The sequence below is a fragment of the Eschrichtius robustus genome, chromosome 21 (genome assembly GCF_028021215.1).
Source record: "Eschrichtius robustus isolate mEscRob2 chromosome 21, mEscRob2.pri, whole genome shotgun sequence".
Taxonomy (NCBI): Eukaryota; Metazoa; Chordata; class Mammalia; order Artiodactyla; family Eschrichtiidae; genus Eschrichtius; species Eschrichtius robustus.
In genome coordinates, this window is record NC_090844.1 from 28331515 (window position 1) to 28356821 (window position 25307).

The 25307-nt window shown below is 39.5% G+C and overlaps 1 protein-coding gene across 1 annotated transcript in view; it reads left to right on the forward strand.

Annotated features, from left to right (window-relative positions):
- The window catches only part of UNC5D (unc-5 netrin receptor D), a 258784-nt gene that overhangs the window by 131334 nt on the left and 102143 nt on the right, over positions 1-25307 (forward strand). The window contains exons 5-7 of the mRNA XM_068531991.1: positions 12843-13023; positions 13862-14029; positions 15807-15971. Coding sequence (XP_068388092.1) covers positions 12843-13023; positions 13862-14029; positions 15807-15971 — 514 coding nt within the window. The remainder of the gene's footprint in view (positions 1-12842; positions 13024-13861; positions 14030-15806; positions 15972-25307) is intronic.

Consider the following 25307-nt stretch of genomic DNA (forward strand, 5'->3'; position numbering starts at 1 on the left):
AAAAATACTTCATGTTTGGATAGAGAAGATGCCAACACAGAGACAGAGCAGGGGTGGCCTGAGGCTACAAAGAGAGAACACGTGGCATCATAAAAACCAATGGAAGACACAATTCAAGAATGGTTCTCATTACCCCTGAGAGTCAAAGAAGAAGACAAAACAGTTTGCACTGAATGTAGCAACATGGGGAACGTCGGTGACGTCAGCAAGAGCAATTTCAGTGTGTTGATCGGGTGGAAGCCCGATTGAAATGTAATGATGAGGAGTAATTGCTAAAGAATTCAAGAGAGATGCCTGAAAAGCAAGGGAAGGAAGGGTTTTGTGTTTGCTTACTTGTTTAAGGTGGCAGAATTTTGAGCATGTTCAAATATTTCAGCTCTTTCATGCTAGTTATTTTCCTAACTGTAAAGACGTAGTTAACAATGGCCACCTCACCAAGTGGTTTAAGATGTGAAAGAGCCTAGAATAGCTTCTGACATGTAACAGTCTCTCTTCCCTTCTCCTCCGCTTCCCCTGATTCAGCTCCACTGGACCTATCATTCTATGTAACAGTAAAACCCACTGCATTTAGTTACAGTAGAAATTCTTTTTTGTCTTTCTTACTAATCTGCAATCTCTTGAGTATCTCTTTTTCTTTAATTTTTTTATTGAAGTATAGTTGATTTACAAGGGTATGTTAGTTTCAGGTATACTACAAAGACGTGATTCAGGGATACGTGTGTGTGTATATTCTTTTTCAGGTTCTTTTCCATTATATGTTATTACAAGATATTGAATATAGTTCCCTGTGCTATACAGTAGGTCCTTGTTGGTTATCTATTTTATATATAGTCGTGTGTATCTGTTAATCCCAAACTTCTAATTTATCCCTCCCGCCACCCATTTCCCTTTTGGTAACTGTAACTTTGTTTTCTATGTCTGTGAGTCTATTTCTGTTTCGTAAATAAGTTCATTTGTGTCATTTTTTTAGATTCCACAAATAAGTGATACCATGATATTTTTCTTTATCTGACTGACTTCACTTAGTATGATAATCTCTAGGTCCATCCATGTTGCTGCAAATGGCATTATTTCATTCTTTTTTATGGCTGAGTAATATTCCTCTTTAGTGTGTGTCTTCCTAAGTGCTGGGCACATTCTAGTATATGTAAGTATAATCTTAACTGATTAAATTGAATTGCCTTTTCAGCTTTAAAATTAGGAGACTAAATCTGTTGCCTTCTGTACAAAATATGTTTGACTCTCCTGTACTTTTTACAGGTTGGCAATGATTAACAAGGCAGCAGGTTCTATTTTTAACAGGAAAGCAACATGAAAACAACAGGAATAGCAGTGGAGTTACCTTTGCAAAACAGCAGCATTACATTTTTGCACAAAGAACTTTTGTTTGGAGCAGGTAATGACAGGCTTACTCACAGATTTATTCCTAATCAACATTTTGGAGAGAACACGAGAGGTGATGTGAATTACTGTCTAAAATGTAAAAGCACTGCCTGAACCACTGATCTAGAGAAGTCATCCATACAAGACTTCAGAGTTTGAACTTGGCTATTTTGCACTTGAGTTATTATACTAAGCACGACTTTTTTTTTTTTTTTGTACAGCATGTATTTTTTCTTCTTTCGTGGTGGCTTTGTGTCTGTCAGCTAAAAGGAGACTTGTGTGGGGTATGGTCATCAAAGGGATGAAGGATGAATGAGCATAGAGCCTTTTTTTTTTTAAGCACCATTAACTCAGTGGCATATACCTGGGCTGTAGATGCACTTTGCTGATTTCATTTTGAAAATGCTGTAAGCTGGGCTCTGATAATTGCCTTCTGTAATTGGAACAAATTTATGATTATGCTAATTCATTCTCAGCCACCCAATATATGGAAACTGAGCTCATCCATATCTGTCCCTGCATTTCCTTTGTAGATCATTACATGATTAGCCTTTCAATGTAGCTGATAGAAACATTTTTATTCTGAACAGATCTGGTTTCTCCAGTGGTTTGTGTGTATGCACGTGTCAGTGATACGTGTTTGCATTTCTTTATCTAATCGTATGTAACTCAGACACCAGCTTTTAAAACCAGTTATGATATGAACATTTTGAGTCTTTAATCCTTACTAAGATGGCTGTTTTCTCAACACTTGAGTATATATTACCTGGTTGTAAGGAACAGAAAAAGGGAACTGTTAATTAATATCCCCTCACCACCACTTTAAAACCTGATTTACATACCAGAAATTATGGGAGGAAATGTGAATGCAGAAACTGTTTTGAGTCTCTCTGAAAGCCAACTCTTTGTAATGTTGTTAAAGAGTTCTTCCCATCCTAAAATAATCCCTTTAAATGAAGAGGCACATGATACTATGTTTTAGGTCACTCCTTGGGATATCCAATCCAATTCAAAGCTTGAGAAGTTTTGGAAGCATCTCCTAGGGGTTGCTTTATCAAAGATTCAAAAACCAGCATTCCTTTTCCCTTTTCCCGTAGCAGATGGGAATGAGCAAAGGTAGAATTAGCGAACAGCAAGATCCATTGCACTAGGGAAAGCACAGCTGAAAAATTAATGGTGGCAGACACCCTCCCTTACAGATCATCTTTTGATTGCACATCTCTCCCCATTTTTATGTTTATGCTTCATCTGTTCAGTGTTGTCTTTTCCCTCTCATCATCATTCTTGTGAATGCTTTACATTAATGTAAACGTGTCTCATTTTTCACTCATGACAATGTTACAGTTTCAGTAAACAGTTGATCAGGGTGTTTACTTTCCGAGACCATTCACCGGTCAAAATGAATGAAAAACAAAAAAAAACAAAAATATGAGGCTGCACCTGACTTTCATAACTGAAACGGGGAAGTTAAAGGACAACAGTGATCTGACAAGAGGCATACAATGTCAGAACATAAAGTTACATAATCGGAATTCAGGCTTCTACAAAGGAACTCCTGTCTGTCATTTCATTCGGCATCAGTGAGTGTGATTCTGTCTGTGATCATTAGGTTTCTCTCGTTTGCCTGGTTCTGCAGCTGTGGCTTCACAATTAAGCTGAATTTCTGCTTCCTTTTGTGGTGCATAATCAGATAAGTGGAGCTAAATGGCAGCAACTGCAGTATAGGTGGCTTTAAAGTCAATCTATCCAGTCTGGAAAGAAAAGGAAGACAAAAGGGGAAACATGAGAGTACTGTTATAAATAACTTGAAGGAAACATCAAGGAGAGCAGAGAGGACAGATGACATCTAATCTGAAAGTAGCAAAACAAGTGATGGCCTCAACTAACATGAGAAGATAATTTGCTCCGTTCTGAGTAGAGGCATGTCACTCTATTGCAATAGTTAAGTCCCAGTTAAGACTTACTTAAAATGCCACGCCAAATCATGGGAAATATTAAGGAGCGGCCCTTCATGTGGTCAAGAAGAGACAAGAAAATGGCTGATGTTTTGTGGCAGGAAAATGATTTGAATGCTACCATTTCTAGTTCTACCATTTTCCAAGTATGTTGCCTTAGGTGAATCATGTAATCTGTAAAATGGGAAGGATAAGATTTTCTTTGCCTGCCTTGGGCTTGTTGTGAGGATCAAATGAGATAAAGTATTGTATAGCAGTGTGTTCATTTGAGAGTGTAAAGACAGTGATCAATATCTCTGTGGGGTCCTTTGCCTTTTCTTCGTGGTCACAAGATGCCTGCCCTAGCTTCACAATCACATCCATGCCCAACCAGGTAAAAGGCCAGAAATACCTATCCCTTTTCTCAGGAAGGCAAATGACTTCCTGTAAGTCACCCAATAGACTTAGATACAATTGGCCTTCTTGAGTATTTTAAGACTACAGGCTGTCATCACAAAGATTTCATGGACTACTTGTTCCATTCATTTCTGCCCATTGCTCAAAAGCAAAATCAAACACCAGATAACTTGGTGAGGGCTACCATAACTTCTAATGAGCTCTACAGGGACAAATATTAAGTTTGAGTAATTTTTTGATGTTAAAATAGTTCTGGTCACATTCTGAACATCCTGACATGCTAATATAATATAACCAAAATGTGTGCGTTCAAATGAGAGCTGGCCTTTAAATCCACCCTCTGGGAGACAATATACTTATTCAACAATGTTGCTTTTGTCAAGATATTTTTTGCACCCCGTCCTTAGGAATGATTGTAAAATCCCCAAATACGTTTTCAAAATTATGTCTAATGTAATTTTGCAAATGGCACAGGGTCATTCCACCCAAATCTGGCGAATGATATGGGTGACTAAACACAGTGGTTAAAAGCAAGACTTGGAGGGACTTCCCTGGCTGTCCAGTGGTTAAGACTCTGCGCTTCCAATGCAGGGGGTGTGGGTTCCGTCGCTGGTCAGGGAACTAAGATCCCACGTGCCGTGCAGTTTGGCCAAAAAAAAAAAAAAGCAAGACTTGGAGTTGAAACTTGGATTCAAATTCTGGCTCTACCGTTAACTATATATATGACTTTGGGCAAAGTACTTAACATCCTTGTTTTTTTATTTGCAAAATGGGGGTAATGATAATGGTGTCGACCTCATAGAGACTTTTAAAGAGTGAAATTAATTAACAGATGTACAGTGTTTAAAAGAATACTTGGCACATAGTACACAAGAAATGCTAGGTCTCATTTTTTAGGCTGGGAAATACTCATTTGATCAAAATTCATGATGTGACTTTAAGTAAATAAGAAACATTGGTTAGACATCCTAGGGTGTGGAAGTCAGGGGCTTCCCCAGGGTCCTATGGAACCCCATCTTTACTTCTGCCCGGTCCCCTCCTCCCCACCCCTGTGTCCTTGTGTACCATCTCTGGTTAGCCCCCAACAGCTAGAATGCATGCCACAGCCTTCTCTTGTTTTCCCACAGAAATTCAATCACACTTGTTATTTGGTAAGGTGGTAACTTTACAGAAAAGTTTGAGAGGTTATGTAGGGAATGACCACGTTGTGAATGGTTGTGACTTTCCAGTGTTTCCCTGGCTCGACCTCTCTCGTACACCCTAGTGTAGCCCTGTCTCTCCATCCTGTCCTATCAGACAAGGTTGCCTTCCCAAGCCATTCTTAGTTGTAGTGAGGAGAAAAAGCATTTATTACTCTTACATAGCTCATATCTTGAGCAAATACATGAAATTCAACATGAGACCCTTTTTAGCCATTATGAAATATTAGTGGTTCCCAGATTATTGTTAAGAACAACTACGCTAAAGATGTCTCTCTTCTAGATCATATCGATGCTTAATCCTGGAATTTAAAGCAAAGAAATAATATCCCCTCCCTTGGTCCAACCCCTAAAATGCAGTTTGAAGTTGTATATGTGTGTATGTATATCACACCAGTCTCTAAACTTGCAGGTATATCAATTTGGGCTCAAAAATTTATTCAACAGGTGCCATTGCATATCCTCAGAAGAAGGTTCTGTGCAAGATATAGGAACGTTTTAAAATACTGTTTTTGTTCTTAAGGAGCTTGCCACTGAGTTGTGCAAGAAGAAAATGACCCCAAGCAATGAGTAGATGAATTGAGAAGCTTCTAAAGTCAGAAATCTGAGGTTACATCTTTAATATATATGAGCAACTCAATTTTATATTTCATCTAGCAAATCCCAAGAGGACTGGAATTGGGGGTGGGGGGGATAAGAACACTTGGTAGATGATGCCAACAAATGGCCCCCGTTGGCATTTTCTGTGGGATACGAGGGGAGAGAGAGTTCCAGCTTGATACTATCTAGAATTCAAAAGACAACAGGCTTGGGATCCTGCATGGGAAGAGAGCTGGCCTATTAAAGTGGCTTTCTCTTTCTAGTCTAGCTTTTACATTTCTAAATGATTAATAACAGCACTCACCTTCTCATGCTCTTATGGAATATTAAGAACAAGAACAGGAGCATTAGAACCTGACATGCTGTCTGATGGAAATAAACCTTTAGGTGTAGAGTTTATGTGTATACCTGCATAGGACATCTTTGACAAAAGGTCAGAAGAAGGGAAATGTCAGGACTCATGCAGAGATTTTCAAATGTAACCCTTGTCTCAGATAAGATAATCTCCCATGAAGCATCACTCTTCCAAAGGAGGCTGCCTCCCATCCAATTACACCATGCTGCCTATTGTTGAGGAAATCTATAGGGTCGTCAATTACATACCTTCTGTCCCCAGCTAACCAGAATGACTGAACAGGAACCTGCTGTTGGGCATGAAATCTAATTGTCTTTGATGGTCTGCTTTTCCAGATTTGTTTATAAACTGGAAAAAGCTACAAATTGCAGACCATCTGCACATAACACTATGCTAATGAACTCATGCATCCTGAAAATCCATTAGCTCATTACCTCTAAGTAGCTGGTTTCTTCCCACACTCCTAACTGGGATTATCCATCTAAGCTAAATAAGTAGAAACCAGATGAAAAATTCTTTTCCTCTCAGGGCGTGAATGCCTCCCATGACATTCCAGAAAGTTAAGCCTCTCTGTCAAAGAGATGACCTGTTAGTATGAGGTCATTTGGATCAGTGATTAAAAAAATGTCCATTAGCCTCAGGTGATCACTGTATCGATCCCATAATGCTAATTTGAAAATGTGAATTGCTTTTGTTAAGAGCTTAATGGGGACTTTCCAGTGTTGACAACCTCTTATAAAATCATTTCTGAACTCAGTATTCATGCCCTTATGATACTTGCAGGATACTGTATATAAGTTCAGAAATTCTTAGGTGCTTGACATGAGAAAGCATTGAGAATGGGCCCTGATACCTATGAACCAGAACATTCTAGGATGATGGGGGAAGCAGACTTACCAAAAGGAATTAACTTCAGTGAAGGGCATTGAGCTCCTCTTTGTGATAACGCTCACAAAGGGCCCGAGAGCTGGTGTGTTGTAGTATCTGGAGAAGAGGGAGTTCATGGATATGTTTTGTTTGACCCTCACAATCTATTTTGTAATATATGAGCCATCATGTTGGAATCAAGAAATAGTACATGAAAATACACAGCCGTGGCTTCTCAAGAAAGACGGAAGGATCTGGTTACACTGGTCCCAGTAGTGTGAACCCAACTGGTGGCTGCATATTTATTTGCACAAACCATGGAATCTACATTTTTGTCGCTATCAGCACCAGGTCCCCGTACATCCTGATACTGAAGCTACATACTCCGTACATGTGAAGACCACTGTGATACATTAAAAGCAACAGAAATTTAAAAGCAAAAATGAGTTCACGGTCATTTTTCATTACACTATCGTTAATTTTTAAAAATACTCGCGTCTCTACCTGAAGTGGGGAAACAAAAGGAGAAAGAAAATAACATTTTTTTAAGAAAAATGAGCGTGAGCTCGTTCCTTCGTGGGCATGAAGAATAGCCCCTTGTCTTTAGTATGCAAGCAACGCACGTGGATGTTTGCCCCCAGTTCCACTTCAGTAGTTTACGTTACCTCCCTGGCCCCCAGGAACATTCGAGTTTGCAACTGCTGCTGTAGGAAATGCTTTTTTTCTATTATTTATTAAACTATTCTACATTAGGAGCACTTAGCTCATCAAAAATGTTTTAACGTTTCTCTAAGCGACAAAAGCATAAATCAAAGAGCAATTTGTCACTTTTATAAGCCCAGAAAATACCAAACTGATTTTCTCATAAAGATCCTGCCATCAGTTAAATGGATAAACTATTAGTTTACAAATAAAAAACAGCCCCGCAGTTAGGTGTCTCCTAATGTGCCGATTGTTTATAGACATAATTGGGTTGATGGACCTGAGTCATGACAGCGTAAACACCAAGTAGACCAGAATGTGTATGTACCTGGGATACCTCATTCATCCTGTATTGATGGTTTTCAAGCTATGATCTGGGGACACCAAGTAGCAGACCATTGTACGTGTTCATAGTACACATGTAGGTGGGTGGCGGTAGATTGTATGGCAGGGTCAACTTATATGATGGTACAGGTGCACTGAACATCTCCATTGGGCATGATTGACATAGACAGGGAAGGATGTGAATTACCTCTCCTGGAATTTTACAAACAGTGGCCCTGGGTGTGGGCCATTGCAGCTTAGGGCGCCTCATTTCTGTAACTCAAATACCCTCACTTCTGCACCTGTTATAAGAGCTTTCCATATTTATCTGTTTTTCACTTGGGGCTTTCTGAAAAGCTTTATTTTTATTTATTTAATTTATTCATTGAAGTATAGTTGATTTATAATGTTGTGTTAGTTTCAGGTATACAGCAAAGTGATTCAGATATATATATATTCTTTTTTAGATTCTTTTCCCTTATAGGTTATTACAAAATATTGAGTAGAGTTCTCTGTGCTATACAGTAGGTCCTTGTTAGGTATCTATTTTATATATAGTAGTGTGTATCTGTTAATCCCAAACTCCTAATTTATCGCTCTCCCACCCTTTCCCCTTTGGTAAACATAAGTCTGTTTTCTATGTCTGTAGGTCTATTTCTGCTTTGTATATAAGTTCATTTGTATCATTTTTTTACATTCCATATATAAGCGATATCATATGATACATATGATTGTATATATCATATGATCACATAAGCTTTAAATTGAGGAAACAGTCTATGGTTAAATATAAATTTGAATACCACTGTGCTACATAAGTAAAGGAGTTTTTTTAAGCTAAAGTGATTTTTTTTTCAGATTACTAAATACTTTTTCCTTGAATGTTCCACAATTAACCACCAAGAAGAAAAACAACAGTTACCCCAAGTCTTCTCTTAAAAACCTCTGCAAACAGATTGCATTTTCTTCCAACCATTTTTTAAGTGTATGTATGTTTGTGATTTCTTTTTTTTGTTGCTTTTACAAATTTATGATAACAATGAACATAGCTTCACATTTTGACTCTTCCATATATTATGAGCATTTTCAGTGTTTTCACTAGTTGAAATCATGACTTTTAGTGCTATATAATATTATATTTTATTACTGAGTCATTTATTTAAACAAAGGTCTGTTATTTGGCCTGTAGCTTTGGCATACTTTTTTTTGTTTTCTTTCATTCTTTTTTGCTATGAAAAATAGTTTATTTTGTTTAAATCCTTGTTTGTAGCCCTAATAATTTCCTTTGGTAAATTCCTGGGATCACAATTACAAGAACAGAAGGCTTTTACTATCTTTAAGCCTATTAGATGGAGATAATATTAGGAAGAAAATTAAAGCAGGACACCGGGAGTGAAGGGGCCTTGCTATACTAGAAAGGATTGTTAGGCAAGACCTCTCTAAGGAGGAAATATTTGATTAGAGACCTGAATGAAAAGTAGGGTTGAGCCGTAGGGATAATTGCAGGAAAGGCCTTCCGGGTAGAGGCACCAGCAGGTGTTAAGGTCCTGAGGTTGGAACTGGCTTTGAGTTTTCTCGAACAGGAAGGAGTCCAGTAGGGCTGGAGTAGACTGTGCAGAGGTTACTTAGGGAATCTAAGGTGGGGAATTAACTCTGGGCCAGACCAAGATGGGCTTTGTTAGCCATGGTAAGGATTTACAATTTTGTTCTTAGTGGGCTTCAAGGCTATTGAAGGATTTGGACCCAGGAAGTGATATTACCTGATGCCTTTGTGGAGAATCAACTGTAGAGGCAGGAACGGAAGCACGAGACAGACCAGGTAGTTAAGAGGCTATTAGTGTCGTCCCAGAAAGGAGATAATCGTAGAGCAGCAATAACAGAAATGCCCCGTGCTCTGTAAGTTCAGCAAAAAAAAAAAAAAATACTATATGTATGTGTGTGTGTCTGTGTATGCTTGTGTAATTTTAGTCTTTGCTCTTTGGGTAGGAAAAATGTCATTATATTGTTGTTCAACTTTTTTATTAGTGGTATAGAATATTTATTCAATTGTTTAATTAGCATGTGTTTTTTCTGTCTTATCTTGGATGGCATTTTATCATCAACTGATGTGAGAGCTTGAGTGATTCAGATCAGTATCCCTCAGATCATCATATTATTATTGTTTTATATATCAAATTTCTGGCAAATATCTTCCTAGGTTGTTGCCCACTTAATTTTGTGTATGATGTATTTTTATATAAGTTTTCAATTTGAAACCAGACCTCTACTTGATGATTGTGGCTTTAATTTTCTCTGGGCCAAGATTTGTTTAGGAAAGCTTTCTTTGATTTCCAGGTGCTGGGACTCCGTTTCTGTTTCCAGGGTCACTGCCCCCAGGGCTCTTTCTGGTTATTTCCTCACTAGGAATTATTTACTTATGGACCACGGCCAGACTTTCCCGACTTCCCGACCAGCTGTTTTGGGGGAAGTATGGAAAAAGAAGATGACTTGAGGTGGAGACAGGAGAGAACGGCTTTGTAGGTGCTAGAAGTAACAAGGATAGGAAATTAACAATCAGAAAGTCAGGCAATTTACACTCAGAATTTCTGGACCGGGAGGAGAGTGGAGTGGAACCAAAGCTCCTCAGACTTACTTTAAGCTGACCAATTTGTTCATTCCAGTGACACGACAGTGATGGTGGTTTAAAAAATCCAATCCTGTTGGCTTTACAGTGTTTCATCCCAAATATTGGTGACAGCTCTTATTTTCCTGGTGGTGTTGTGGATTTAACTTCTTTGTTCCCATCTTGTCCATTAAAAGTTAGATCCATGAAAGAAGAGACTATGCTGGTTTTGTTTATCTCACTTTACTCAACTCTCAGGATGACCTCCAATGTTCAGTAAAGGTTGGAATATTTGTCAGATGAATGAATGAATGGCTGGCAGTGTTAGTGGGGAGTGAAGGATATTTTGTCATGGGCTGGTGGTCAGATGTGTTTTAAAATTGGCTCCACTGTCCTGCTTTGTTAAACAGAGCAGTGCTTTTGGGCTCTGGGTCATCATTGGTTCTTATACCACCGGGCTGGCACGTGGTGATGCCTTGAGGAACTCCTGGGGTTGGTAGTCAGGCTTGCTTCCTTACTTCGTGGTCCTGTACCATGTTGCTTTCTCAGCTCTTCTTCATGTTTTAAAGCAATTCTCAGATCTCTTTTGGCTATTTTGGCATCAATTTCTGTTCTAAAAATCGACCTCATCTAGGTTAGATTTTGGATGGCTGATGACTTTTGGTATTCTATACTCTCATTAATGGGATGATACTTGGGATAAATATTGAAGGATCGTTATAGGTTTTCTTCTGATAAATAAATCTCTTTTTATAAAAAAAAATTTTTTTAATTTATTTTTGGCTGTGTTGGATCTTCATTGCTGCACGCAGGCTTTCTCTAGCTGTGGCAAGCGGGGGCTACTCTTTGTAGCGGTGTGTGGGCTTCTCATTGCAGTGGCTTCTCTTGTTGTAGAGCATGGGCTCTAGGCATGCGGGCTTCAGTAGTTGTGGCATGCAGGCTCAGTAGTTGTGGCTCGTGGGCTCTAGAGTGCAGGCTCAGTAGTTGTGGCACACGGGCTTAGTTGCTCCGCAGCATGTGGGATCTTCCCGGACCAGGGCTCGAACCTGTGTCTCCTGCATTTGCAGGCAGATTCTTAACCACTACACCACCAGGGAAGTCCCCAATAAATCCCTTTTTATAGAAGCCAAAAATATTTATTAGACCAAATTGTTGTCTAGCAGACGTCACTTGATTATCGGCAATAAATTAGAATTCTTTAGATATAAACATGAAATGAGCCAACTAAAGCCAACTTTCAATTATCTATGCTAGTGGTGGGCAGGGAGGGTATGGTGAAAAGAACCCAGACGCATGTGCTTCCATGTGGTGTCTTTTTGTTGTAGTCATTGCCGTTGCTTTTTTGTGTTGAATTACCGTTTTGATGTGTCTGTTAAATTCCTGTGTGTATCACATACTGATAACTAGAGCTTAAATGGTTATTGTCAAACAAGAGCTGCATCTGGTGCTACCAAGATGGCATGAGAGAGTGGAGACGTTGTTTAGATGTGGAAGCAAAGGACAGAATGGGGAAGGGAGGCAGTTAGGTCTGGGAAGACTGGTCTGCTTGATGAAATAAGAGATGTAGGGATGGTGCACCCCAGCTGTGGGGAGGATCAGGACCCAGGGAGCAGAAGATCTCATCTGGGTCTTCCTCAGGCGTCCAAGGAAAGAGACCTTTGGACCAAGGATAGGATTGGGGTGGAGATGGAAAGAGGGAAATAGGTTCTCTAGGAGCAAGCTAGACAAAACAAACCAAAGATGGGACTAGCCTACGCTCAGAGGATGTGAAAAGTGAGCTCCTTTGGAAGGGAGACTGAGGCTTAGATGTCTAGGGTGCCTAATCCGACCTAAATGTCTGCTGAATCACTGAAGTAGTAACATAAATGATCACCAAAGAAACATATCCCCGAAACCAGGGACTATTGAGATCTGAGTTTCATTGATGTGCCTATGATTACCCAAATCTGTGTTACTTTGGCCTGTAGACATCATCGCACCTTTATTAAAATGTGTTTAAATGGAAACATATTGACTTCAAACCCTGTCTGACAACATAATATCCTCTCTGCACAAACTACAAATTCTACATATACGTGTTGATTTTTCTGAGCTCCATCTTGGGCCAGTTATTAAAATATCATCATCATCATCGTCAGAGCTGTAACACGATGAAATATAATGAAATGACCTAATTACAGTCTTTCCTCTCTCCCACTGCATTTTTAGAAAATAGGTCAAAGTCAGTAGGATATTTACGTCCTTTTCCAGCCTCCAGTTTATGAGCTTGAGTGTTCATGTCCTGAATATACCAAAAAGGATGGGATATGGAATAAAGATTTTTAAAAATCATTGTTGTTACTCTGCATGTTAGGTACAGCGCTCTCCCATATGCCGTAACTGCTCACTTTCCAACTCCAGGAAAGTTCCTTTTTTTTTTTTTTTTTTAATGACTTATAAACATTGCTGTCTTCTGATAGGTGGAATGGCTGAAAAACGAGGAGCCCATTGACTCTGAACAAGATGAGAACATTGACACCAGGGCAGACCACAACCTCATCATCCGGCAGGCGCGGCTCTCGGACTCCGGAAATTATACGTGCATGGCGGCCAACATCGTAGCCAAGAGGAGGAGCCTGTCAGCCACAGTGGTGGTTTATGGTAAGACCAGCCCAAAGGCCAGGAATGGAGAGAGAGGACGGAAATCAGAGAGGCAGAGGGAGGCGCATTTCATTAAAGCTTTCAATGTTTAGAACGGAAAGGACTTTGGGGGTTATCCATTATGGCGTTCTCTCCTGCCTCGCCCCTTTGACAGGTGAAGGCAGATGCCTGTTTCCCTTTCATCCAGAATTGGACTTCTGGAGATAGTCAGTGACATTTTCGATCTCTTTTCAAAATAATCTAAAAAGTTGTTTGTTTTCTTCCATTGTGTTTATATTTGAAATGAAATGAGGTGGGCAACTTCTTCCCACTCTTCCCAAACCCAACATCCACCCCCCATCTCCCCCAGACCTGCTGTCGGCACCTCCTCTCCTGGCATATGAAATCCACCAAAAACAAACATGACTATTTGCTGAATATCTCAGGTATTGTATAAATGAAATTCCCAGCTACTGAAGTAAAGGCACTCCCTTCCACGATAGAAGAGCCCTGGGATTTATTTTTGAAGCACTTAAAGTCAATAGAAATTCAAATGCTGAGATTTTCTTCTTATGCTCTGGATTTTCAAGTGCTTTAGAGATAGGTTGATGAGTTCTTCCAATGGTTCATCATTTCCTTGCAATGCAAATTCTCTGCATCCCTCCTGTATCAGAAGAGTAGACTGAGGGGTGGAGACTAGATCAGCCCCACTGTTGCCTCATGATGGGGCAGCCGGTGAGGGTCCCCGCCAGTCTCTTGGTACTCAACTCACAGCACCAGGCAAGTGGCTTGCACATAGTAGGCAATCAGTACATGCCTCTTTCCTTTTTTTTCTCCCCTCCCCGTTTTTTTCTCTCAGTGAATGGAGGCTGGTCTTCCTGGACAGCGTGGTCAGCCTGCAATGTTCGCTGTGGTAGAGGATGGCAGAAACGGTCCCGGACCTGCACCAACCCAGCTCCTCTCAATGGTGGAGCCTTTTGTGAGGGAATGTCAGTGCAGAAAATAACCTGCACTTCTCTTTGTCCTGGTGAGATATATGTAGATTCCCTTTTCCCTTCGGATCCACCAACATTATTGAGCTGGTGTGAAGCTTTCAGTAGAACCTTCCTTTCCAAAGTTACCATCTTCCAAGTTCTTCGAGTGGAGCCTTTGTCCAAAGTGCTAATGTGGAACTCATTGTAATAGCAAGAACATGGGTGAAATACCTCTGTTTGGGGGCATAATTTTTTTCTTAATGCTCAGATGACCCTAGACGCTCACCATCAATAAGCCAAAATACGTTTTGACGTATTTTTATACTACCAGTGTTTGATTGGGCTAAGCCATCCCCTTCTCTCCTTGGGTTCTCCCATTTTGTAGCATTCATCTGTATAATAGGGATTAAGTGAGTTGTCCATGAGCACAAAACAGGCACTAAATCCTTGACCTTTTATCATCAGTCACCAATCAACTCACCTCATCAGTTTTACCTTTGTATTTATTGGCAATATAATTGGCAGAGATCGTATCACAGCAGTTTCCATTTCGAATTTGGGCTCTGCTTACCTTCCTTTCTGAATAGAGGGAGGCTTCATTTACCAAATATGGCTTTTATGAGTTCTTTTGCTCATCTTACTGGCTCTCACCCAATTTATACAATGAGGAGTAGCTGAGATGGAAGATGACTTTCTGAATGGAAAGCATATCCTCCCACTGAGAAATGAATTGATCCTGGGTCTCACATGCATGATCAAACATTACCTCCAAGGACACTGGACCAGAGACTCGTGTCTTTAAAATTGCAAGTCTAGTTCCACTCAAAGCTAAGGCCAGGCTCTCACCAGCAGAATATGCTTGGAGCTTTGTTTTGAATTTGTATTCAATATACATTTATTGAGTGCTTACTATGTGCCAGGTACTGTGCAAGATACATGTATACATGTAATGTCATTTAGCTCTGTGTTGTGATTTTTATGACCCCCAGCTGACAGAAATAGTGAGGTCAGGCTAAGTGCTTGCTTAGGGTTGCTCCACCAAGAAGTTGACAGAACCAAGATAAGGACTCAGACATTTTGCTTCAAGTTCAGTGTTTGTATTTTACCCTACTCTTGACTAGCTGCTCTAGATTAAAAATGGCAATGTCTTCAGTAACCCACATAAGCATGGTTGGCCTATTCCTGGGAGATAGTGGGACACTTGTCTCCAACAGCTGCCAATAATCTCTAGGGTGGTTTTTTAGAGGAATTAGATTCAGTTTGTTCGTTTCTACATACAGCAGCAATGCACGACCCAAGAAACTGTATTTGTGTAAGTCTTGGCATCTTGGGGTTTGGCTGACCTGTTTAAGTTTAATACTGTCAGTATATATGGGTTTAACTTTTTATTATTGAGGGGCTTTTAGGACTTGAAGAGCATTTATTCTACTCTCTGTTCTAAACTATCAACCCACAAGGAAGCGGTGATTACCAGTGGTTCCTGCACATAGTGTATCTGTCCGTCTAAGATGCATTTGGGCATGAAAGATGGGGAAAGAATGGATAATAACATTATTAGCTAACCCAAGGGCACGGGTAATTCAAATGTTTGCCCGAATTCAGTAAATTGGTCTCATCCTGAAATAGCAAGAGAATTACGCCACTGCTTTTGTTAGCCTGTCTCTTTAGGAAAGAAACCACGGAGAGAAGATAAACACATATATTATTTTGTTTTTGTGGTGGTGGTGACGGTTTAAAATCCAGCTCTAAGAACAACAGCGGCCCTGGGGTGAGTCTCCCGATGGCTGCCAGATTCATTCTAACGATGGTTCCCTCTGTTTCCCTTTGAAGTGGACGGGAGCTGGGAGGTGTGGGGTGAGTGGTCAGTCTGCAGCCCAGAATGCGAGCATCTGCGGATCCGAGAGTGCACAGCCCCGGCCCCAAGAAACGGGGGCAAATTCTGCGAAGGCCTAAGCCAGGAATCCGAGAACTGCACAGATGGTCTCTGCATCCTAGGTAACACCTTCTGTTGCACATCTTCTGTGTCTGTCCAGCATAGGAAAAGAAATGCCATGACCGTTAATTCAGTGAAATAAGTTCACAGAAAACAAAATCTCCCAGAGCAAAGAGCAAATGGGTGACAAGTGTCGAAAAGTAGACAAAGAGATGTTTAGTAGATGGGGTCGTTTTAAACATCGTTATCACTGTCAGTTCCACAAATGCGTATATTTATGATGGACGTAACCGGATATGATTTGAAGAGACATGATGAAAGAAAATGAGTTAGACTCTTGAGCTTAGCAAGTCTTTTCTTTTAGGGGCCAGCATTTTTAGGTTTGGTGAAATTCTGATACGGATCACCAAATGCTTGTATTTCGTCCAGGAGTTTTACAGCACTATAAAGTGTTTCATGATCCTCAGAGACCATGGTTCTGGGACAAAGGGACATGTTGTGACTGTTACCTTACAAAACTGAGGAGGTGGGTGGGTTTTGTATCAAATTGGTCTGGCAAGGCAGGAAATAGAATGCTCATTTCAGAACTCCCAAGCCTTTGCTTTATTCCTGAGATTACATTACAACCATCTTCAAGTGACTGTCTGCCTGGGTATGAAAGTATGGGAGGGTCAAATAGAGACACATAGAGACTGCTTTTAATTTGGTGCTGTCCTTTACTAGCTTTGTGATCTTGGGCAAGTCATTTAGCTGCTTAACTTCTCTGACTGTAAGTACCAAAAAAGTACCTATTCTTGGTTATTATCAAGGCTCAGTGATAAAAGAATGTATTTGAATATTTCATGGAACAGAATAGGTGCTCAGTAAATATCAATTCCTTCTCTACTTGCCCACTCAGATGTGCTAAGGTGTATTGATTTTTCTTAGATCCTTCAAAAACAGGAGATTCGGGGCATACCTATTCTCTAGAACCAGGTTGCCTTCTTGGAAAATATCCAGCAAAAAAAAAAAAAAACCAGTGTAGTTCAATAGTTGGTCATCTTTTCAGGAATATATGTCACTTTTTATTTGGGAAGATTATGGTATGAAGGAAACATCTAAGTTGCATTTATTTTTCTGTATCAATATGACTAGCTATGCTTGAAAGCAAGCCTCTACGAACAGTTGTATTTTCACAATAAGTCTAAATGGTTAATACATTGAAACATTGAAAGAAGCACTTTCTCATAGCCCATAGTTCCTTTATTTGCTGGTACTAGTACTGAGTAGCCTGTGTGTGTCAGATACAATACAAGGGTCTGTAATTAAAGGGAACTTACCCACCAGTCTCAGTGATGAAAGGGCCTGCTCTCGAATAAATACATTCCGTCCCCTTACTAAATGTAAGGAAACATTTTTTTTTAATCAGCTTTATTGATGTCTAATTTACATATGATACAGTCCACCCATTTTAATTGTGCAGTTGGATAAATTTTGACAAACATGTACGATTGTATACACCATCACAAAGAAGACAGAGAACATTTCCATTAATCCCAAAAGTCTCCTCATTGCTCTTTTGCAGTCAGTCCTTTCCTCCTACCCCAACCACCTTCTACTTTCTTTCACTTGACATAATGCTTTTGACGTTCCTCCATGCTGTTACCTCTGTCAGTAATTAGTTCTTTCTTATTCTTAAGTAGTACTCCATTTGATGGATCTACCACAATTTGTTTATCCTTTCATGAGCTGACGGACATAGGGTTGTTACCATTTGGGGGCTACCATGAACAAAGCTGCTATGAACCCTTGTGTACAGATCTTTGTGTGGACATGTATTTTCGTTTCTTTTGGGTAAATACGTAGAAGTGGGATTGGTGGGTCATATCATAATTAGATATTTAACTTTATAAGAAACTTTCCACAGTAGCTGTAATCATTTAAATTTTTACCACTAAGATGTAACTGTGCTAATTGTTCCACGTCTTTGCCAGCACTTGGTATTAGTCTTTTTAAAGTAAGTCATTCTAATGAGTAAGTAGATATGAGATTTTAATTTGCATTTCCGTGATGGCTAACGATATTGAGCAAATTTTCATTTGTTTATTGGTCATTCATCTATGTTGTTTGATGAAGTGTCTTTTCAAATGTAAGGAAGCAACACAAACTCATTAGCAAGAAGTTTAAGGAAATGTGTCTCTGGCCACCCTTGACTACCACCAGATTTATCTGAAATATACCTGTAAGGTATGACTATTTTTAACGTTTTTTAACATATTTTCCATTGATTAGGACTGTAGTTAGGACTCTAATCTCATATATCTTCTAAAAAGCTGTTGACAGTATAACTATGTGGCTACTGATTATAGTTTAGATGATCATTAGACACTTTTGAAATATTAGAAATAAGAAAGTACTGGTTGGATTTTAGATAACCATAGTAATAACCTTTCCTAACAACCACCAATTGACCTTGGGCTTGGGGAAAATTCTATGAATGTCAAGCTTCTACCTTGGTTGACTGACACTTAGTCTTAGAGTTACTGATTGAAGACAGACAATGGTTAGCTCCTAATGTGAGAAAGAATTGTTATCAAATATGTGAATATTATTCATTCGCACTTGTATTGCAATATATAGTTATTTTTTAGTTGAGTAAGAGTTATGTTTAGGGCTGAAAGGAATTACCAGCACGAAGAGGATAGTGACCAGTCTAGATCCCAATTTTAAAATCTGAGATATTGTATTCATCAGGGTTCTCCAGAGAAACAGAACCAATAGGATACGTAAGATACAGGCCATAAACATACGTACGTACATACATACATACATATGTAAAGAGATTTATTATGAGAAATTGGTTCATGTTATTATAGAGGCTGGCAAGTCCAGAATCTGCAGAACCAATGTTCCAGTTCAAGTCCAAAGGCTGGCAGGCTGCTATAGAACCAGGAAGAGCCAATGGCCCAGTTCAGAGGCTTTCAGGCAGGAGAAGTCTCTCTTACTTGGGGAGGATCAGGACTTCAGCTGATTAGATGTGACCCACCCACATTTTGGAGGGCAATCTGCTTTTCTCAGCCTGTCAGTTTCAACGTTAGTCTCATCTGAAAACACCCTCACAGACTAATGTCTGACCAAATATTTGGGCACCTCATGGCCCAGTTGGGTTGGCACATAAAATTAACCATCATAAATGCATATGTACTTGTGAAGTTCCAAAGCATAGTTCTTTCCTTGGAGCCAGTCAAGCCGAGGTTCAGGCAATTGCTTTAATTACTGAATGAAACCCTCCTATGGACATTGGCCATGTGTGGTTTTAGTCTCACATGTGCAGTTTAGTGGATATTCTGTTTACATTTTCCAATAGTGGAAACAAAACGGATCGGGAAACAGTGAGGTTTAGAATATGTTCAGCACTGAAGGTTGAGAGCTCTGTTAAATCCCCTCATGAGTTTAAAATGCTGTGTAAGCCTTTCCTTTCTGTTCAATCTATTCATTCCCCTATTCCCTTTTCTACTTAAGCATGGGTTTTTCCAGCATTCTTTGCCTCTGTAATATGCATATTAAGATGTCTGTCAGACATGATCAGAGACTCTTGATGGCTACAGTGACTAAGCTTTGTGATGGAAAAAGAGTGAAGCCTGTGAGATCATAGAGGTGAATGAGATGTATTTATACATCAGTGGGAAAGTATACATATGTACATATACATATGTATTTATACATATGTTTCTAAGAGCCCAACACCGGGATATATTCTGCCCTTTTAGACAGAGAGTGGCTACCTATGTCAACAAAAATGAATAGCATTTTACTATCTCTGCAGGAATCAATGAACAGCAGTCTGGTTAGATGATGCCAACATCACTCTATGCTTCTAGCTGGTACTTCGCCAGAGTGCTCTTGATGAAACTTAGCTGTGCTCTCAGGATAGAGATCCAGTGAAGGCTTGGTTTGATTAAAATAGCATTTGGCAACAGCTTTATGGAGCAGTCACTTCGTGAAAGATCTAGGTCATGTTCCAATTTGGGGATTTCCTTCTTTTAAATTTTTTTTCCCTTTATGCCAGATGCGACCCTAAAGCAAGTCCTCAATTCCCAACTTCTCTTGGCAGTTACACAATGACATTGCTTGGCTGTTGGATGACCTACAATTCTTTGATTTTATTTAGCTCTCAACAAAGCATCTGGATTCCTTTTGCTGTCCCTGAAGGCTGCATTTCTCCCGGAGATGGAGCTGCCAGCTCTGAGTGATCACCTTAATATTGGGGTATGATTGTTGCTAGGTCAATTGTGACTGGAGCACAGGACCTTAGTGTTATGCTATCACAGATGGCCACACCTAAATGCCCTCAACAAGGAAATAAATGCCCCAAGACCAGGGAGTGTAAGATCAGGCAGTTGGTACCAATAGCAGTGAGTCCGAGGTTCCAAATTACAAGCATAAACTAAACATCCAGTGCCTTTATGCCAGAACAGTTCTTTTCGAGGAAGATAAATTACATGGGATGACCGTCAAGAGACGTGAACTTGTGGATCCATGTTTTCTAAGCTTTAACATCAAAATCAGGTAGTTTTCTGACCACCGTCCTTTCTACTTGCTGAACTTAGCTGCTTCAGTGCCGGAGGATCACAGAAATGTCCATGTAAATGACATGTACATTCCTCATTGGCAGGAACAGAAGGGTGAAAATAGTGGGGTGTTTAGTTTGAGCCTGAGAAGTTAGGGCAGCCTGCTCCCTCTCCTTTTTATTCCAGCAGATGGAAAACTAAGGGCTTTGGCTTCCGAGGATTGAGGGAATCTGCTTCAGAGGGGATTAGTGCCCAGATGTGCAGTGAGAATGAAGCCAGAGAGATGCCACAGGGACCCGAAAGAGAGAGGAAATCTTCAAGGCTGAGCTACCTGATAGCTAATCCGTCCCTCTTGTCAGGATGTGAGATAGGTCATTTCAACATTGACAGTTCAAAAATGGAAAGATCAGTTACAGGGTGCTTTGTTTTCATTTCTCCTGAGTACGCTGATAAGAAAAGTTGGAGGTGACAGTTTGGAAACCTCATCAAGGATAAAGATGTCTGTACAATAGCAGGTTCAAATAAACATCCCCAAGCTACATCTCATAATCTAACCGCATTGTCTGTTGAACTATCTACTTAAGTGACCTAAAGGAAGCACCTGAAAAGGTGAGCCTGTAATCACATCAGAGTACAGGTTGCCTTGGTAAGCATTTTCTCTTGAATCATTCTAAGCCTCATTGTTATCCATTACAGTAATTACCTGGGTCCCTTCCCTGTATTTCTTAGGGCACTGAATAAGAGAATTTTCACTCCAGCGTTAGCTAAGTGCATCTGAAACAACTCTTACTTTTTGCTAGTGGTTTACAGAATGTCTGTTTCATATATACGATTATAACAGAGGGATGTCCCTTTACCAAAATGAAAACCGTCATGTCCTTTCTTTGGGCAAAGAGTCAGGAATCATATTGAACTCTGCTAAAAACTTTTTGTTGGATAAGGTCATATTTCAGGGCCCGCTGCACTACATAATTGGTTAATTATAGCACAGTAAAATTCTATATAGCAAAGAAATAAAAATGGCATCAGCAAGATAACATGCTAGCACAATGCATTAAGTTGTCATGAAGTTTCCTACTGCTTGTTAATTCTCCCAAGTAGTTTTAATGTTAAAAACCCATTTCCATTCCATTTGTAGTACATAGTAGGTATTCCTTTTTCCATAAAGATTTTCCCTAGAAATACCCAATAGCTGCCTTTCTGCATAACAAACAATTGATTAATTCAGAGTTGCCTTTATGTATACTGCATAGAAAATGTGGATATAATATTGCAGACCCACAGGAGTGATAAGAATGTAGATTTGGACATATGTGGTGTCATTAGCAACTTAGCCACAGTCTCTCTCCCATGCCCCAATAATACTTTCCCGTTATGAGACCCAATAAGAAGACCAGTGAATAACAAGCTTTAACGAGACAGAGTGAAGTGGCTCATAACAGAAGTTTCCGTTGTGCTTAGTTAAAAAAGAAAATAGAGATAGCTCAATACTCATGTGTCTTAGTGAAAGCATTTTTTAAAAATTCTACAAGGCTAAAACTTTTACTTTTGTGCCTTGTGATAAGAGGGTTTGAACTCTAGTGCCACATCTTGAGTGGAATTGAGCATAAAAAGGAAAAAGAATGAGCCATATACAGCAAATTACCATACAATGTCTCTGCTTTGTTATCCACCCTCTATGGACTTTTCTACATTTATGCCTTGTTAACAAGAAGATAAAGACATCTGATTGTCTTTTTGAGCACAATCCCCCTCCCAAGTAAGGACTGACCTTCATCCATTGGCCCATGATGACTGATAATGTATTTAGTAAACCATTAAAAATCTATGGCCTCAGGCAAAGAAAATAAACTTATGGTTACCAAAGAGGAAAGCGGTGGGGGGGGAGGTGGAGGGATAAATGAGGAGTTTGGGATTAACATACACACACTACTGTATATAAAATAGGTAAATAACAAGGACTTACTGAATATCACAGAGAACTATACTCAATATTTTGTAATAACCTATAAGGGAAAAGAACCTGAAAAAGAATATATATATATATAACTGAATCAGTTTGCTGTACACCTGAAACTAACACAACATTGTAAACCAACTATACTTCAATTTAAAAAAAATCTGTGGCCTTTCTTTTCAACCAGCTCTGAAACAAGGACTTAAGATGCCTTTTGTGATGCAGGAAATTTTCCCTCTGTCATCATCTTCTCTTTATTTCTTCCCAGATGTGTGCCACATGTATGTAGTCATGACAGAGTAACCTACATAAGAATTTCCTTCTCAGCTAATAGAAATCAATGCAATTATTCTGTTTGTTTCTTCTTCTTTTTCCTATTCCTATCAACTCCCCCTGACCCACCACCACCATATTTCCATATGAACGTTTACACTGTGCTTACATTCTTTTGGTGGAATTGGACAGGAAGTGCTGTCATACTCCAGAAACATGTCTGGAAGATTGTTTATCTCTGACACATCTTGTTAACTTTGTTCATTTTATGAGAGGAATTGAAATAAAACATCTCTCCTGTAAATAGGAAGGACTTTAAAATTAAATTTGGGCAGCTGGAGAACAGGATACATAACCTCCAGATCACATTACTTAGAGAGGGTACACACATCACATTAGAGAGAGAGGAAGAAGACTAAAACAAAACAAAACAAAACCAGGAAAAACCAGATAGACAACTAAGAACAGATCCCCATGACAGTGTAAACTGGAGACAGAAAACCCAGTAGAAAGCTTAAAAACATTTCTTAAGGACGGGAAATTTTAGCCACAGGGCCAGATAGTTGATGGGAATACAAATTCATTACGAAGAAAAGAGAAATATTTTGTAGATGGCATCCCCAAGAAGCACAGGGAAGGCACTGGCTCCGAACTGGGGATTGCGAGAAGGTACAGAGGTTGAGTTTCCATGAGGGCTGGTCCAGGATGGGCCTGGGTTGAGCTGGCATTGAGAGCAAAGGCTGAATGGCCTTCCAGGGTCCTCTGTGATTCTGAGTTGAGATGTTATTCTTTTTCTGAAAAATTAGAAATGGACATGAACCTAGAATTGAGAGAAATGAATGAGCTGAGCCTATAGGATTTGAACATTTATCCTATAGATAACAGGTTGAAGAATCTGGGCTCTGGGGTCAGATTGCTTGAGTTTGAATTTCGGTTGCAATGCTCTGAGCAAATTTCTTCATTTCTCTAAGCCTAAATTTATTCCTCTGTAAAATAAAAGTTATAATAGTACCTATTACAAAGGGTTCGTTTTGAGGAGGAAATGACCTAAACCATGCAAAGCATTTGACATCTATAGTAAGCACTCCATTTTTGTAAATAATAATAATAACGTGTGTGTGTGTGTGTGTGTGTGTGTTCTAGTAAAGGGATTCCTGTGGCAGAAAAAGTGTGTTTTCCATGTTCTGTGGAAGAATTGACAAGTGACACTTTAGATATTTTGTTAAAACATTTCCTAATATGTCTGACTAATATAGTGTCTAATGAAATAAAATGTGCTTCACATTAAAATCTATGGGACACAAATTGTGTTCTCTGTATGAACCAGTTCTGAGGGGTAATTTGAGACATACTGTTAGTTGGAGGAACACGGTTTACAAGGACCCTAACAACTCATGAGGATTCTTCAACTTGGTGTCAGACCAAAGTGTCAATATCCTTTCCCAAAAATGTCTGATAAGTAGCTGAGAGAACAGCTCTTGATTTTCCAGTCTTCCTTTGCAGGGGGGATTTAGTTAGGAGGAGGAGACAGACCAGGTGATCTTTGAGGTCCCAACAAGTCCTAAAATTCTATGATGTAACAACTAATTAAAAATAACTCAAGGGGAAGGCCCAGGAGAGAAGCCTGGATGATCCCCAAGTGAGAAAATCATTCTTCATTATACTGAGAGTTCCCCTCGTGTTATGAAATACACATGTTCTAACAATTGTGTTAGAAAATAAATTTTCATAAAGCAAATTCTAATTTGTCAACACACATTTAAAAATCCTTTCTCACTGGTGGGGGAAAAATCCACCATACGCACTACTAGATCATACACAATCTCCAGATCCCAGGGTTATCTTCCTGGTGCCAGCTTTTCTGGATCAATGATATTTGTTACATGTCAACACTTCCATCATTCGACATTCCCACATCCCCAAATTAGCGATTTTGCCATATTTTTTGTATTTTTAAAAAATATCTAATAGATTTGGTCAGTAACTAATGATATCCAGAGTCAGAAAGTTTCCAAAATTTAGGCTTCCTGTCATATAAAACAAACTCTCCCCATTTCAGCAGTTCTGTGTCTTCCAGATCCTACCTCTGCAGTATATTTAATCAGGACTTAACAAAACCCTGGGTAAGAAATATTAGTCTGGACTAGAGAAAGATTTAATGTCTGAGATCATAGAGCGGACCAGCCATAAAAGAAATGGCAAGAACCCAATCAGGGAAGTGATTTAAAACAGAGTAATCTACTCCTGTAAAGAATTCAGTGCCCTCTGGGGTGTGCTGAACAAAGTGAATTAATAGAGATGGTGGAAACGTCTTTGTTTTGATTCTATCTTTTCTCCTTACATTACAAATTAAATACGTGTGTGTCTTCAAGAGCATTGAGACATGTGATCCAGAAAATGAAGATGATATGAACATCACCAACATGCATTATCCTTCACCCTGGCCTTGTCCTTTTTCCAGAGAAGTATCAGAATCCTCCTAAGAGCCCTGGCCTTGCATACATGTGTTTGGGAGAGGACAGAGTTAGTGTGCAGTGGAATAGAAAATTGCCGTGATCATTTAGAAAGAGATCACGGGGTAGGGAAAAGGGCTCTGAACCGGGAGTAAGGAGTCCTAG